Raw genomic sequence first — 16,552 nt, 5'->3', positions numbered from 1 at the left:
AACTCCTTTTTTGGTACCAAGGATTGAACTCAGGGGCACTGGACCACTAAGCCACCTCCCCAGCCCTATTTTGCATTTTATTTAGAGACAGGGTCTCACTGAGTTGTTTAATGCCTCACTATTTTTAAAGTTTTTTTTAGTTATACATGGACACAATATTTTTGTTTATTTTTATGTGGTGCTGAGGATCAAACCCAGTGCCCCACATGTGCGAGGCAAGGGTTCTGCCACTGAACCACAACCCTAGCCCAGCTTTTGCTGAGGCTGGCTTTGAACTTGCTATCCTCCTGCCTCAGCCTCCCGAGCATGCACCACTGCTTCTGACCTCAAAACTCTTTTTAAAGTCTTTAAAATCTCTCTTTCAATGATGCCTTTATTTTCCCCCCTTTCCTTTTTGTTAGAATCTCAATTTGTAGCTCTTTCCCAAATTATGAAGAGTATCAGCTAGAATATACCTCAACATTGTAAAGGCTATCTATGCTAAGCCCCAGGCCAATATCATTCTAAATGGAGAAAAACTGAAAGCATTCCCTCTAAAAACTGGAACAAGACAGGCATGTCCTCTTTCACCACTTCTATTTAACATAGTTCTTGAAACACTAGCCAGAGCAATCAGATGAAAGAAATGAGTTACACATCAATACCCTGAGTACATGAATGAAGACACAAAAGGTGTGAAAATATTTTGTGTACAATCAGTGACTTGAAAAATTGTGCTTTATATGTGTAACATGAAATGAACTGCATTCTGCCATCATGTATAGCAAATTAGAATAATTAAATAATTTAATAAAAAATAAAATATCTATTGTATTAAAAAAAAAGTCAATTGCAAACCAGACATCATGGCCCATGCCTGCAGTTCCAGATACTTGGGGCTAAGGCAGGGGGATTGCTGAAACTCAGGAAGAAAAGAAGATGTCAACTGGGTGCTTGGGTTGTGGCTCAGCGTTAGAGTGCTCGCCTAGCACATGTGAGGCCCTGGGTTCAATCCTCAGTATCACATAATATTAATAAAAAATAGGTATTGTGTCCAACTACAAAAAAAATTTTTAAAAGATGATGTCAATTATAATTCTGGAATTGGACAACATATCACTTCATAAAATAGAATAAGTATTCCAATGAGCTGAGTGGAATTTAGTTTGAGGGCTGGGGATGTAGCTGAATGGTACAGTGCTTGTCTAGCATGTGTGAGGCCCTGAGGTTTGTTTGTTTTTGTTTTTTGGTACCAGGGATTGAACTCAGGGGCACTCAACCATTGAGCCACATCCCCAGTCCTATTTTGTATTTTACATAGAGATAGGGTTATAGATAGACACAATACATTTATTACATAATTATCCATTAATTTTTCTCTGTCATCTGGCTCTCATCTTCAACACTTCACAGGGCTGTTCAAAGTCACCATTGACTCAGATGCTAGCAAATTCAAAGGACACTTCTATGTCCTCTCCTTACTTGACTTCAGAGCAGCTCTACAGTTGCTTCCTCCTTTATTCCCCCCATTGGCTTCCAAGATCTCCCACCCCCTGATTTTCCTCTTTCCTTCAAACCACCCTAATCTAATCTCCTTTGCTGGCTTCTCCTCCCTTGTCCTATCTCAAAATGTCAACATGTCCCATGGTTCAATTTTGTTCTTCTCATCTCTATCTAAACCCTCTTCCTAAGAGATCTCATTCAGTTTAATGACTCCAACATCTACAAAATGCTGACTGCCAAATCTGTGTCTAACCTCTCCCTGGGCTTCCAGCTTGTATATTCAATTGCTGACTTGAGTCCTCCACTCAAATGACTCAGACATCACAGACTTAACATGTACAAAATAAAACCCTTGATTTACTTCTTTCTTTTACAACCCCAGTCCACTATTTCATAAAATGGCTCATCATCCACACAGTTTCTCTAGCCAGAAACCAGAAGTCATGATTATCCGTCATTCTTTTTTTTTCTTAATAATTTTTTAGTTGTAGATGGACAAAATACCTTTGTTTATTTTCATGTGGTACCAGGATCAACCCAGTGCCTCCCACACACTCCACAAGTGCTCTGTCACTGAGCCACAACCCCAGCTCTATCCCTCATTCATCACATCCAACACAAGACTCATTCACTCCACCTCCCAAATACCCAATCTGTTTCTTTGTTCTGGTAGTGGTGAGTTACATCCCCAGCCCTTTTTAGTTTTTATTTTGAAATAGGGTCTCACTAAATTACCCAGGCTGAGCTGGGTATGGTGGCACATGTCTATAATCCCAGTGGCTCAGGAGGCTGAGGAATGAGGATGGCGTCTCAGCAACTAGAAAGTATCAAGTATCAAAATTAAAATTAAAAACGGCTGGGGATGTAGGTCACTGGCAAAGTGCCTCTGGGTTCAATATCCAGTACTAAAAAAAGAAAAGTTATAATAAATAAATTTCCCAGGCTGGCTCTTGAATTTGCAATTCTCCTGCCCCTCAGAAGTTAATCTCTCAAGTATTTAGGATTACAGGCATGTGCCACTGTGCCCAGCTCACAAAAATGCACCTTGAATCCATCCATCTTTGTAGCTACATTGCCATTGTCACTGACCTAGGCTAAGCCAACATAATCTCTTGCCTACAAAATGGTCTTCTCACTTCCAGTCTTGCTTCCTTCAAATCTGCTACCCACACAGCAGCAAGCCTGATCGACATACAGTAAAATCAGACTTGGGAGATAAATTTTAATGGAAGTCAATTTGGGAAGTCAGAGATCTTGTCACTTTCCTGTCTAAAATTCCTTAATAATTTCTCTTTAGAATAAAAGCCAAAATTATTATATTAAGCTACAAGATGCTAAATGGTCTCACCCAACTCACCCCTTAGACTTCATCTCATGCTCCTTCCTCCTTTACCCATTACCTTTCAGCCACACTGGCTTCTTTTAATTCTTCAAACACCAAGTTCTTTAATATTTCAGGGATTTTGCATATACTATTTATTCTCAGTTCTTAGCCTGGAGGGCTCTCCATTCCTTCCTGTCCATTTTGGCATGGGTGTCTCTAGGCTTAGGTTAAATATCACTGCAAAAATTTGTGTGAGGCACTAGGAATTGAACCCAGGGTCTCCTGCATGCTATCCAAGAATGATACCACTGAGTTATATCACCAATCCTTTATTTTGAGACAGATTCTAAGTTGCCCAGCTGGCCTACAACTTGTGATTCTCCTGCTTCAGTCTCCCAAGTAATCAGGCCTAAATTCAATCTCTCTCTCTTTCTGTCACACACACACACACACACACATCCAAAAAAGAAAAAAGATTTAATTTAAAGATATTACTTGGGCTGGGTGCAGTGTGGCACACCTATGATCCCAGTTATTTGGGCTTAAGTTAGAGGAGGGCTTGAGCCCAGGAGTTAGAGACCTGCCTGGGCAAAACATAGGTAAGATCCAGTCTCAAAAATAATTAAACAAAACTAATCTTAATTGGCTTTTACTTTTTATTCTAGAGTCAAGCAACACCTCACCCCCGTAATATGTTTGAGCTAAGTAGAGGGGCTAGGCAGAGAAAGCTGAGGAAATCAGAAAGAACAAGAATTGCATTGTTTCAATCTTACTTTCCCTTGTAAAGGTTAAAGAGAAGGAAACTCCCTTCAGCTAAAACTCGCTTGTTTGAGAATTTTGCTATTATCTCTCACTTCTGATTTCTCCAAGAGATTGTGTGTGTTGCTGGGGACTGAACCTAAGGCCTCAGACAAACTAGGCCAGCGTTTTACCACCCTAACACCCCAGGGAATTTTAGTTTGGCCAGCGGGGCCAGTGCTAGAGCTCAGTCCAAACCAAAGGATTCCTATGAATTTTATTTAACACTTGTTACTTCTTTCTGCCCTCCGTTCTTATCAAAAACATTAGATCAAGGATAGGAACTATGTACCTTGTTCACTACTACTATCTCTAGTCTAGAACCAAGCATACCACATGGTAGGCACTCAATAAATATGTACTGAGTCATTGTCTTCGAAAATTTACATCTAACTTCTCCACTGGGGAAAGCATACATGCCCCTTGTGCAAAAACAGGAAATCAAGAGTCAAACTTCTAACTTCTCGGATCACCGAACTTGTAACTGAAGAAACTAAACTTCTCGGATCACCGAACTTGTAACTTAAGAAATTAAGATTTGAACCCAGGTCTGTAAAGCCCCAGAACCCTCAGTCAAACACATACAGAAGTTTCCCTGTTTGGGGAACCCTAACAACAAAAAACCGAACCCGGCATTAAACCAGGAACACAGAGCTTCCAATTCGCTGGCCTAGCGAAGTTCCCAGCAGGCACAGCGCGCGGGGTGTGGCCAGACGAATGGGCGGTCCTGTGCGTCCGACTATCGGCCGAGGCTACTTATTCCACAAGGCTCCTCCACAGGGCGCCGCTTATTGGCGGAAGCAAGAACGGCGACAGCGTGATGACGTTACCAGAGACGCTGGCGCGCGGGATTTAAACTGCGGCGGTTTACGTCGCAGAGTTGTGTACTTTTGGGAATCTGCTTTTTCTTCGCCGCCGACCTCCGAATGCCCATGGACTCATCGTATCAGGGCCGCTTGTTTCCCGGTCTTTCCATCAATATCCAACGCAGCAATGGTAAGGGGGTGGGGGGTGCGGAGGCTAAAGGGACCAGTGAGTGATGTGAGGGCTGAGGTTACTGCCCCGCCCCCAAACGGCAGATCCCAGACTCGGCCGGTGATCCTCAGACCCGCTACACACCCACAGTCCGTATCCCCTGGCTGGCAGTCGGCCGTTCCTATCCAGGGATGGAGCTTCTACACTGGTTGTGGATCACTTTTCTTCTTTCTGAGAGTGGGCGGAGTTTCTTAGTGGTCTTCGGACCTCCCAGGGAAGTTAGGGCTGCTAGATTAACTTCCCTTCCAAAATTCTCTTATGAAACTGCCCTGCCTTTGTGGGAACCTCTGCTTCCTAGCCCCTCCAATTTTTCAATAAATATTGTGTAGTTGCAGTATGTCGGGCGCTGTGATTCAAGGTAAACGAGACAAGATCCCTGCTCTTGAGGAGCTGGTAATCCGTTCCTTTGTTTTGGTTAAGCAGGTACTACAGCTCTGGCAGATCTAATACTAATGTTAGGAGAATGGCCAGACGTGATCGCGAGAAATGAGTTATGGACACCTGCAAGTTCCAGATTCTCAGTGTTGTGATTAAGAACAGCGCAACTAAGGACTATAGTGACTCTTACTTAAACATACCTTCATTCCATTGCAGGCTCTCTTTTTTTTTTGGCGTAGGTGTGAATCCTTATCCCATTCAGCTGGAGTGTTTTTATTTGTTTTGTTTTGTTTTGTGGTGTTGGTAATCAAACCTAGGGCTCAGCCCCACAGCTGGATTTAAGATCTATTCTCTGCTCACCACACTATGGAATGTTCTAAGGGTGAATCCCATAAAGTCTATTTATCTCTCTTAGTGTCTGGTTTAAAAAAAAAAAAAAAAAAACTCATCTGCTTTTACCAGGTAAACTCCACACTAGGAGTCTCTGTGGGAGGTGAAAAATGAAGTTCTCAGAAGACAAGTAACTCTGATCTTTTCATACTGTAGGCTTAATTCACAGTGCCACAGTAAGGACTGTGAACCTGGAGAAATCCTGTGTTTCGGTGGAATGGACAGAAGGAAGTACCACAAAAGGCAAAGAGGTAGGTTCTATGTGGTAGGTTCTTCTACCACATTTAATACCTTTATATGCAAAGGATCTGTGTGGAAATGGGACCCGTGAGAGCCTAGTTTCTGGTGTTGTGCTATCCTCCCCACTCTTTAAAAAAAATAAAAATTAAAAAAAAAAATCCCTCTTGGGATGCATTGGGATTTAAAAAGGTGTTCTAGTACTGGGTATCAAACCCAGGGATGTATGCATGCCAGGTAAGCATTATACCACTGAGCTACATCCTCAGCCTTTTTATTTTGAGACAGGGTCTCATTCAGTTGCCTGGGCTGGCCAGCATGCACCACTGTGCCCATCAAATTGGAATTTTATTTAGTCAAATACGTTCTCAATTGAAGAAATCCACAGCATGGGTTGTGTTTGTAGAAATCAAACTATAGCTAATCTCAAACCTTGCTAACTAACCTAAGCCAGGTTCTGAGTACACACTACCTATAGTATTGGTTTGGGTGCAAAACCAGCTTAAAGAAACAAAAGTATGTTTCTGAAATGTTAACTTTAATGCCTAGCACAGGCTGGTAGTGCTGGAGCAGCTTAGGTAGAGACTCTTGAGGATGGGCTGGCTTGAGTGGAGCATGAGGCTTAGCTAAAATAGCCAGGCAGCACACATAGGATTTAGTGAAAAGTTGGTCACAGACAGTGTAGGGCTAAGGGATGCTTTGGTAGCAGCAAAAAATGCTAGAGAGACTGGAGGGTCTTTATCTTTGGGACCTAAGATGTTTAGGTATTCTGCAGGCAGCAATAAGCCTTGAAATGATTTTGAGAAGAGAGATATACCTTGGGCATTTATGCTCTAGAGGCATTGTGGTGCTGTAAAAAGCTCACTGGACTATGAATATAAAAAACCTGGATTCTAATTTGCCTCTGCCTCTGCTTTGTGTGTTCTCAGGCATATTTCTGTCTTTCTTAGAAATTTAATTTCCTTCTGGGCATGGTGGCACACAACTGTAATCCAAGTGACTTAGTAGGCTGAAGCATGAGGATTGCAAGTTCAAGGCCAACCTCAGCAATTTAGCAAGACCTGTCTCCAAAAAAAAAAATGTCTGGGGATGTAGCTCAGTGGTAGAGCATCCCTGATTTCAATCCCTAGTATCCCCCCCAAAAAAAGGAATTTAATTTCCTTATCCATAAAATTCAGGCAGTGAGACTATTTCAAAGTTCTTGTGAGGACTTATAAAGCAAATGCTTTTGGACTAGTTCCAAAATTCTAGACCATGTGTTGGGTGCTGGGAATACAGAAACAAATAAGACACCCTCTGGACTATTGCTCGTGGAGCTTAATGAAAAGGCTTGCTTGTAATAGTGCATAGGTATGCAGATATTTAGTTGGTCTATTTGAGAACAAGGATTCCCAGTATCTATATCTTTCCAGTATCTATATCTAAGGAAGCAAAAGGTTCCTAAAATTCCTTTCTTTCTTTCTTTTTTTTTTTTTTTTTTTAATAATACTGGAGATCGAACCCAGGGGTGCTCTACCACTGAGCTATAATCCCCTGTCTTTTTTACTTTTTATTTTGAGACAGGGTCTTGCTAAATTGCCAAGGTTGGCCTCGAACTTGCTATCCTACTGCTTCAGCCTCCTGAGTCGTTGGGATTACAAGCATGTATCACCACATTAAGTTGCTGAGGGTCTTGCTAAGTTGCTGAGGCTGGCCTCCATCTTGAGATCCTCCTGCCTCAGCCTCCCAAGTCACTGGGATTACAGGTGTGCACCACCACTCCCGGCTCCTAAAATACCTTTTAATCAGTGATAAGAAGTTCCTTGTGGTCTCTTGTTCATTTAGGAATATATCTCTTGTTGGATCTCACTCCAGCTCAAATGTTGCCATTGGAATAAAGTCCAGACTTCTTTTTTCTTCTTTTGTGATGCTAGGGATCGCACCCAGGGCCTTGTAAATGCTAGGCAAACACTCTACCATTGAGCTACACCCCCAGCCCAATCTAGTGTGTTTGAATCTGCTGTGAAATTATGCTGGTAAAGTTTGAGTTGTTCTAAAGTGTTGCAGGACCCTGATGTAAACCTAGAATTGTGACCTCATTGCAGGCATGAGCAGATACTAGGGGAGGCATGAGCAGGAAGCTGTAACTAGGAAAGAAGTTTCTGGGCTCAGTAGAAAATGTAGGTAGACTTAGGGTTAGGTTGTAGCTGTCAGGAACTTGTTCCTGCCAATGAGATCCTGAAGGGCCCTTCATTTTAACTATCACCAGACAGTTCAAACTTGTTTCTTCCTCTGTGTCAGCTAGCAAGAGGTGCTTAGGGGACAGTGTCCAATGGGACCTCACTGCCCAGCAGAACAATAGGGGAGCCAAGTAGGCTAGGTCTACTGTGGACTACCTGTATGCCTGCCTATCTGCCTTCCTCCTCACCTCACATCACTGATATATATCATTGGCTTGGAAATCAGAAACCCATATCCATCTAGATGGTAAACCATTACTAAGGAATAAATATTTGTTTTATAGCTATAAGTACTTAGTGGAACTTAAGGTTGGTAAAAATCTAAATCTAGGGGTAATTTGGTTGCAGAGATGGTTTTTTTTTTTTTTTTTTTTTTTTAATATTTTTAGTTGTAGATGGACACAATACCTTTATTTTATTTATTTATTTTTATGTTTTGCTGAGAATTGAACCCAGCGCCTCACACATGCTAGGCAAGTGCACTACTACTGAGACACAACTCCAACCCCCAAAGATGTATTTGGATTGAACATTATGTTGTTTTACTGAAACTCTTTCTTGTTCCTTTCAGATTGATTTTGATGATGTGGCTGCAATAAACCCAGAACTCTTACAGCTTTTCCCCTTACACCTAAAGGACAACCTGCCCTTGCAGGAAAATGTAACAGTCCAGGTAGGTGCCTAACATCTAACTATAGCTAATGTCATAGAGAAGTCACTTCACTTAATAGCTCTTGGCTCATTTGTTTTCTGGGACTGCCTGGGACTTCAACAGCATATGGGCCCAGGATATGTCCTTGAGAATTGTTAAAAGCAATATATTGTGGTCATTTGTTTTTCAGAAACAAAAACGCAGATCAGTCAACTCCAAAATTCCTGCTCCAAAAGAAGGTAAATTGATTTCTAATATTTTAATGGCATTTGTGTTAAGATTAATGTGCCTGGGGCACAGACTAGTAGAAATTGTAAAGTAGATTCATTGCTTCAGTTTAGCAGATGGCTTATATGTAGGCTGAGTCCTGCCCTGTGTTTCATACGTCTTTCTCAGTGAGGAAGATTTCCATCTATAGCCAACTGTAAGTGACTGGTGCAACTGAAAAATTTACTTACTTGTGTTCATCTCGTCAGTGCAGGTAACTGGCAAGACTTACTGGCTTAGATATCTTTTCTGTAGAATCCAGAGCCTGGTGCTGGGGATGGTAGGAATCAGCCATTGGAAGGGTGAAGGTTAGGGTTAGGGCTCATCTTCCTCTGGGGAATAGTGTGTCTTGGAATGAGGCTCTGAGAAAAGGTCTGGGTTGTTTGGAAATGCAGTTAAGCCAGATATAGTGGCTCACATCTATAATTCCACCTACTCAGGAAACTGCAAGTTCTAAGTCAGCCTTGGCAACTTAGCAAGACTTGTCTCAAAATAAAAGGGCTGGGGATATAGCTCAATAGAGCACTTGCCTAGTGCATTCATGGCCCTGGATTTAATCTCTAGTACTGTTAAAAAGTGATGATAATAATAAATTAAAAAATAAAAAGGCTAAGGATGTGACTCTGCTTGCCTAGCATATGAGAGGCCCTGGGTTCAATCCCCAGTACTGAAGAAGAAAAAAAGGAAAAGGAAGTGCAATCAATAATGCTATGGAGGAGATAGGAATAAATTCTTACTGTGCCTGGTGGGGTTGAAGGGTAGAGGAAACAGTGCTATGGAGTCAGGCAAAGGTCAGGGATATAACTAAGTGATAAAGTGCCCCATGGTTCAATCCCTAGTACCAAAAACAAAAACAAAAAAAGTGCTATGGAGATGAGAGATTGGGGCCAGAAGGGAAAATAGCAATGCCTCATATTCTTGGAAAAGGTTGGACTTTCTCTGTAGAAATAGTCAGCATAACCCTACTTTGGCAACAGTAGACTGTGATTATAGGGGATTGATCTAGGCACAAGTTGCCTAAGAAATATAGCTTATTAACTCAGAGCCAGCTGTACCTTGCAGGTCATTGAACCTGCACAACTGTCCTACAGAGATTATCACTGCCCTGATATGATCCAACTATCATTTTATTTTTAAGTATTTATTTTTTAGTTTTAGGTTGGTACAATGTCTTTATATTTATATGGTTCTGAGGACCAAACCTAGTGCCTCATGCATGCTAGGCGAGTGTTCTACCACTGAGCCACAACCCCAGCCCCCCCATCTATCTTAAGACCCAGAGAATGCTTGGCTGAAGTTTCAGATGCATGAGGGCCAAAATGGAAGATGATGCCATTGTAATTTTGGACAGGGCTTGGATCCAATGGTGCTGGCCCTCTTGCTGTTGTACCATAGGGCCTGCAGAGGAGATGAGAATGGTAATCAGTGGTCCTATTCCATGTGTGTGTCCTCAAGGACTATTGGCACAGCTCCTTTTTTGTTTTGGTGCTGAACCCAGAACTTTATAGATGCTAAGCATATATTTTTTTACCACTGAGCTACATGCCCCCAACCCCATACCTCCTTTAAAAACAAACTAAGAGCTTTATAAATAGGCATGTTAGTCAATAGTAGAAATGAAACATAAGATTAGAAATCATTTGTGAGGCCAGACATGGTGGCACGCACTTGTAATCCCAGTGGTTCAGGAGGGTGAGGAAGGAGGATCACAAGTTCAAAGTGAGCCTCAGCAACTTAGCAAGGCCCTGTCTCAAAAAATAAAAAAGAGCTAGAGATGTTGCTCAGTGGTTAAGCGTCCATAGGTTCTATCCCTGGTACCAAAATAGAAAGAAAGAAAAAGGAAATCATTTATGAAATAGGGAACTTTTAATAGTTCATGCTCTTTTTGAAAGAAATGGGGTATAGATGTTCCTTGACTTACAATCTTATAATGAGTTATGTCCTAATACACCCATTGTAAACTGAAAATATTGTAAGTACTCAGCTGTGGGGTGCTTGTCTTAGCATATGTGAGACCCTGAATTCAATCCCTAGCCCGATATATATATATATATATATATATATATATAGTTAAGTCAAATATGTATTTAAACTGAGTGTGATCCAGCTACTCAGGAAGCTGAGGCAGGAAGATTAAAAGTTTGAAGACAGCCTGGGCGATTTCACAAGACTCTGTCTTAAAATAAGGGATAGGGAGATAGCTCAGAGGTCAGTTGCTTGCCTAGGATGCACTAGGCTCTGGGTTCAACCCCTAGTATTGAAAAAAAAATTGCATTTATTATACTTAACCTACAGAACATCATAGCTTGGCAGCATAGTACATTGTAGAATATAGTACATTGCCTTCGTGATCTCATGGCTACTTTAGATCAGCATCTTGTTGCTGGAAAGCATATTTTACAGAATTTGGCTAGCATGGGAAAAGATCAAAATTCAAAGTGTTTTTTAATTTTTTTTTTTTTTTGTATTGGAGATTGAACCAAGGGGTGCTTTACCAACTTAGCTATATTCCCAAGCCCTTTCAAATTTTGAGATAGGGTCTCACCAAATTGCTTAGGGCATTGCTAAACTGCTGAGGCTGACCTTGAACTTGGGATCTTCTTGCCTCAGCCTTCAAGGTCCCTGGGATTACAGGTGTGAGCCACCAGCCTGGCTCAAAGTCAGTTTCTAATGAATGTATATCACTTTCACACAATTATAAAATTGAAAAATTTTTCAGAACAACATCTGTGCCAGGTGCAGTGGCACATGCCTTGTAATCCCACTATCTTGGGAGGCTGAGGCAGGAGAATTATGAGTTCAAAGCCAGCCTCAGCAACTCAGTAAGACCTTGTTTCTAAATAAAATATAAGAAAAGTCTGTGAACGTGTCTCAGTGGCTTAGCGCCCCTGGGTTCAGTCCCCAGTACCAAAAAAATCAAAACCAAAACAAAACAAAAACAAATATCATAAGTTGAGAATCATTTATACATAAAGCCTTCAGTCTAAACCTGTTACACTCAGAAATTCAGTATAAGTTTTTACATGAGCCCATGTGTTCTTTTTCCAAATTTATGACTATATTTATGACAAACCTGATTTGCAGGTAATAAAGTGTTTCTTACAGAGGGAACTATAGGGATTTGTATAAATTAACAAGAATTCAGGTGTAACTTAGCTAATTCTCTCAGTTAAGCATTCTTTGATTCCTGAAAACAAGTGTATCTGATACTATGGGTTTCTGATGATGTGACCCAGGATTGACTCTGTAAAGCCCAAGAGCAGTGGGAAAGCCTAGATTTTTATAGTCAAAAAGTCCTGACTCTGGGGACTTAGTAGTTATGTGACATTTATAAGTTACTTAATGTCTCTAAACCTGAATATTCTCTCCCATGATATGGATATCTTAATATTTACCTTATAGTGTTTTGTAGTCATGGTGTTGGTGTTGGGGATTGAACCCAGGGCCTGTGCATGCTAAACAGACACTGTGCCTTGAGCTGTATCCCAGCCTTAACTTATAATGTGAGAATATTAGAAGATATAGGAAAATTGAACAGTGGTAGATACTGCTGCTGCTAAAATTAATAAGAATTGAAAAAGGTCTGTCTTTTTCTCAAGAATTGAAAAAGGTCTGTCTCTTCAGAATGATTTCAGATTTGCTATAAGTTCATCCATTTACCCAAGGCAGATGCTCTTATGAAAGAGATTTTTGCCTTCCAGAACTACAAGATTTTTGAGAATGTACACAATAAATAAGTTTTGGGGTCACTGGTACTTTGATCTAACATTTCCTTTCTGTGGGTTGAAGGAATATGAAATAGCTGGGCTTCTTTTCTGCTGGGTATGTTTTAGCTCACCAGAATCTTGGAGCTTTGCCCGTCTGCTCTCTTCTTGCCCCCTTTGGCCCTCCCGATCATGCAGAACTGATTGGCTGTTACCTTGGGGTCTTTAGGTCTTCGAAGCCACTCTACTCGTATGTCCACTGTCTCAGAGGTTCGAATCACCGCTCAGGAGAATGATATGGAGGTTGAACTACCTGCATCTACCAACTCCCGCAAGTTTTCAGTTCCCAGTGAGTAAAAAAAAAAAAAAAAAAAAATCCCCATTTGAACCCCTGAAGCAGACTGCACACATTGTGCCTGTGCTAGAAGATCCTAGAATTCTTCCATTCTGGATTCAGTACTCTTCTGCCTCAGCCTTACTAACTCTGTTTCCTTATCTGGACATGATCCCTTTTATTTTTTATTTTTGGTACTAGGGATTGAACCCAGGTGTACTTAACCACTGAGTCGCATCCCCAGCCCCCCCCCCTTTTTTTAGTTGTAGTGGAACACAATATCTTTATTTTATTTATTTATTTTAATGTGATGCTGAGGATCGAACCCAGCACCTCGCATGTGCTAGGCAAGCGCTCTACTGCTGAGCCCCGGCCCCAGCCCATCTCCAGCCCTTTTTATTTTTTATTTAGAGCAGGGTCTCACTAAGTTGCTGAAGCTAGCTTTGAACTTGCAATCCTCCTGCCTCAGCCTCCCAAGCTGCTGGGACTACAGGCATGTGCCACCAAACCTGGCATGACCTCTTTTTTTAAAAATGAGGGCTGGGGTTGTGGCTCAGTGGTAGAGCACTTGCCTAGCATGTGTGAGACACTGGGTTTGATTCTTAGCACTACATAAAGTCCATTGACAACAACACAAAAAATACTAAACAAACAAAAATGCAGTTAAGCCAGGCATGGTGACGCACACCTATAATCCCGGGGGATCAGGGGGATGAGGCAGGAGGTTAGACTCAGCAATTTAGAAAGGCCCTAAGCAACTTAGCAAGATGCTGTCTCAAAATAAAAAGTAAGAAGGGCTAGAAACATGACTCGGCATCCCTGGGCTTAATCCCCAGTACAAACAAAAAACTCAGTTAAAACAACACACACAAAATGTGTGTGTGTGTGTGTGTGTGTGTTTCTATACACATACATAAACACAAATATATATATGTATGTACACACAATGCAGTGTATAAAGTATGGTATATATTTCAATGAATTTTCTCAAACTGAACATACTCACTTAACACCAGACCAGAGCATTTACTAGCCCTCCAAAAATCTTCAGACTTCAATTCCTAACCCCCAGATACCTACAGTCCTGACTTCTAATAGCATAAATTAGCTTTTCTCTTTTTTTACTTTATATAAGTGGAATTTTTAAAATAATTTTTAAGTGAAGTATTTATCAACCTTTAATAGATAAGCAAAGTAGATGCAGATTTTCTAAACTACATAATCCTTACACTTGACATGTATCGAAGTTAGCTAATAGGATAAAGGTAAGTGAAAGGGTCATGACCACATATGGGGAGGTAATGGGGCATTATGGATTGAACCTTCCTTATTGAATCCATGTGTTTAGTTGTTGCCCAAGTTCCCTGCTACCCCAAATGGGTAGAAAAACCTGGCCTGAGAAGACATGCTTAGGGCAAGTCTACAGAGTTCATGCCTCCAGGTGTTTCCCTTCATGGGAAAGTCCATATACCTCAGGGTATTTTTTTTTTAAAGAGAGAGAGAGAATTTTTAATATTTATTTTTTAGTTGTCGGCAGACACAACATCTTTGTTTGTATGTGGTGCTGAGGATCGAACTCAGGCCGCATGCATGCCAGGCGAGCGCGCTACCGCTTGAACCACATCCCCAGCCCCCTCAGGGTATTTTGATCTCAGAGTCCTGCCCCTGCAGAAAGGCGACTTGGGATAATGGTGTTAGCTAAGGTGAAGGGAAAAGCCCAAGTTCTGCTTATGCTGGAAAGGCTTGGGCCCTTGCTGATCTGGCAGGCAGTATAGTATCCTTCCTCCTGGCCTGTGACCCACTAGGGTCCAAATGAAGACAGCTTTCATGTACCTGCTTACTTCTCCAGTGACTCTTGTTCCCCCACAGCGGGCCCCCCTAGGCCCTCCTGCCCTGCAGTGGCTGAAATACCATTGACGATGGTCAGCGAGGAGGTGGAAGAGCAAGTTCACTCCATCCGAGGCAGCTCTTCTACAAACCCTGTGAACTCAGGTAGACACGCTAAGCTGTCTGCTCTTCTGTTCCTATTGTGGAACAAATCATTAATATCTATCCCAAACCTGGCCTACCTGGACACCTGAGTTCAAACCCTTTTGTCATCTTGAAGGCATGTTTTTCTGTGGCTATGAACTCTTTCACTAGAGGTGAAAGATTGGGCAGCAGCCTTCTGATGTAATTGATGTGTTAACAGCTAAGGTGTTGACCAAAACCTGAACACCCCAAGTGACTCAAGACCAATCAGAGCTGTCTTACCTCTTTAATTGTTGAGAAAATAACCAGAGTCATAGAGAGAGCTCGGGTCAGACTGAGTGCTATTATCACTGCTCTGTATCTCAGGAGTCAGACCCGTTACTGCTTCTTGCATATAGTGATTTAAGGGTGAGGATCTAGAGAAGGCCTGTTCCTGGGAAAGACCCAAGTCTCAGCAGACTGACCACACAGGTAAAAGATTGGGTTCCTTTTCTCCCTCTAGTTCGGAGAAAATCATGTCTTGTGAAGGAAATGGAAAAAATGAAGAATAAGCGAGAAGAGAAGAGAGCGCAGAACACTGAAATGAGAATAAGGCGAGCCCAGGTACCTTTCTTTTGGGAGGCTTGGGCAAATTTTGGGACAGGCACCCTTTACTGAAGCCCTATAGACGAGAGAGAGAGAGAGAGAGAGAGTGGCTCCAACGTTTCATGAACTCCAATCCTGATACATAGGAATTTAATTGATTTCTTGTCAGGATTCAGAGAACAAATACATAATTCAGAAGTTTATCTTCAGGCTCTCAGATGAGCAGTACTTGATGCCAGTTGTCCACTGGGGAAACACATGAAATGCTCACCCAGTGCAGTGTTGTATCTGGGCACAGTTGCTGGCTTTTCTTCACTCCCCCTAATTTCATGTATTGCAAGGCGGGGACGACTGCAGTGGATTCCCTTTAGTTGGGTTAATTGCTCTGGGGAATCCTAATCTGCTGCTGTGTCTCCCAAGATGTGGAATAGTGGCTGTTGCCCTACTTCCTAGGGTGGTATGGGTCTAGGCTCCCCTGCCAATTTCTGCTCAATTCATCTGTACCTGACTTCTCAGCTTAGAGCCAGGGTGGGTCTTTGCCAACTATGAAGTTGATACAGAGAGCCATTGTTGCTGCCCCTTAGGACCACGTTTGAGAGCACTTAACAATCTGTTTTTACCCTCATCTCAAACAGGAGTATGACAACAGCTTTCCAAACTGGGAATTTGCCCGGATGATTAAAGAATTTCGGACTACTATGGAATGTAATCCACTTAATGTGACTGATCCTGTAAGTTAATCAAAAGAGCTCCTACCTCTCTTTCCTGAGTAGATATACAATTAAGGGACAGAAAACTTGATTTTATAGAATTGAAAGTATGCTGGAGTCTTCACTCACCCTTTATTCTTTGTTGTTGATGCAAAGAATTATACCCAGGGCCTCATATGCTAAGCACAAAATCTACCTCTGTGTCACACCCCCAACCCATTTTGGTTTTTTAAATGCCCATTGGTATGTTGGAGGAATGAGGCCTAGGTGGGAGGTCCTGATCTTACAAACTCTGTCACAATCCCCACACTGTAGGTAGGCTAGACTGTTACTAACATTCATGAAAGTAATGCTGAAATTTCCTGTTTCAGGCAGCAGAGTAAGAAAACTGATAAAATTCAGTGCAACCTCCTTGTGCTCTAGAGTGGTTAATGGGAGAGGCTAATGTCCTAATGTTAGATATTGT

General features: G+C 41.8%; 2 protein-coding genes across 3 annotated transcripts in view; both read left to right on the top strand.

The window, feature by feature from the left end:
• The first annotated feature begins 4,415 nt into the window (after positions 1 to 4,415).
• The window catches only part of Kif2c (kinesin family member 2C), a 22,621-nt gene continuing 10,484 nt past the window's right edge, over positions 4,416 to 16,552 (top strand). Inside the window, exons 1-8 of one of the 2 annotated variants that reach the window (XM_015485095.2) lie at positions 4,416 to 4,600; positions 5,564 to 5,658; positions 8,435 to 8,536; positions 8,706 to 8,754; positions 12,716 to 12,835; positions 14,690 to 14,812; positions 15,294 to 15,394; positions 16,012 to 16,107. In XM_015485095.2, the coding sequence (XP_015340581.1) occupies positions 4,531 to 4,600; positions 5,564 to 5,658; positions 8,435 to 8,536; positions 8,706 to 8,754; positions 12,716 to 12,835; positions 14,690 to 14,812; positions 15,294 to 15,394; positions 16,012 to 16,107 (756 nt within the window). In that variant the 5' untranslated portion in view covers positions 4,416 to 4,530. The remainder of the gene's footprint in view (positions 4,601 to 5,563; positions 5,659 to 8,434; positions 8,537 to 8,705; positions 8,755 to 12,715; positions 12,836 to 14,689; positions 14,813 to 15,293; positions 15,395 to 16,011; positions 16,108 to 16,552) is intronic. The other variant, XM_015485097.2, reaches the window with a different exon arrangement.
• Positions 5,434 to 16,552, top strand: part of Rps8 (ribosomal protein S8) — a 29,798-nt gene continuing 18,679 nt past the window's right edge. Inside the window, exon 1 of the mRNA XM_048815514.1 lies at positions 5,434 to 5,438. The gene's annotated coding sequence lies outside the window, so the exon portion shown is untranslated. The remainder of the gene's footprint in view (positions 5,439 to 16,552) is intronic.

This window comes from Marmota marmota, unplaced genomic scaffold (assembly GCF_001458135.2).
Source record: "Marmota marmota marmota unplaced genomic scaffold, marMar, whole genome shotgun sequence".
Lineage (NCBI taxonomy): Eukaryota > Metazoa > Chordata > Mammalia > Rodentia > Sciuridae > Marmota > Marmota marmota.
Note: the sequence above shows the minus strand (reverse complement) of the source record. Positions and strands in the feature narration are given on the sequence as shown.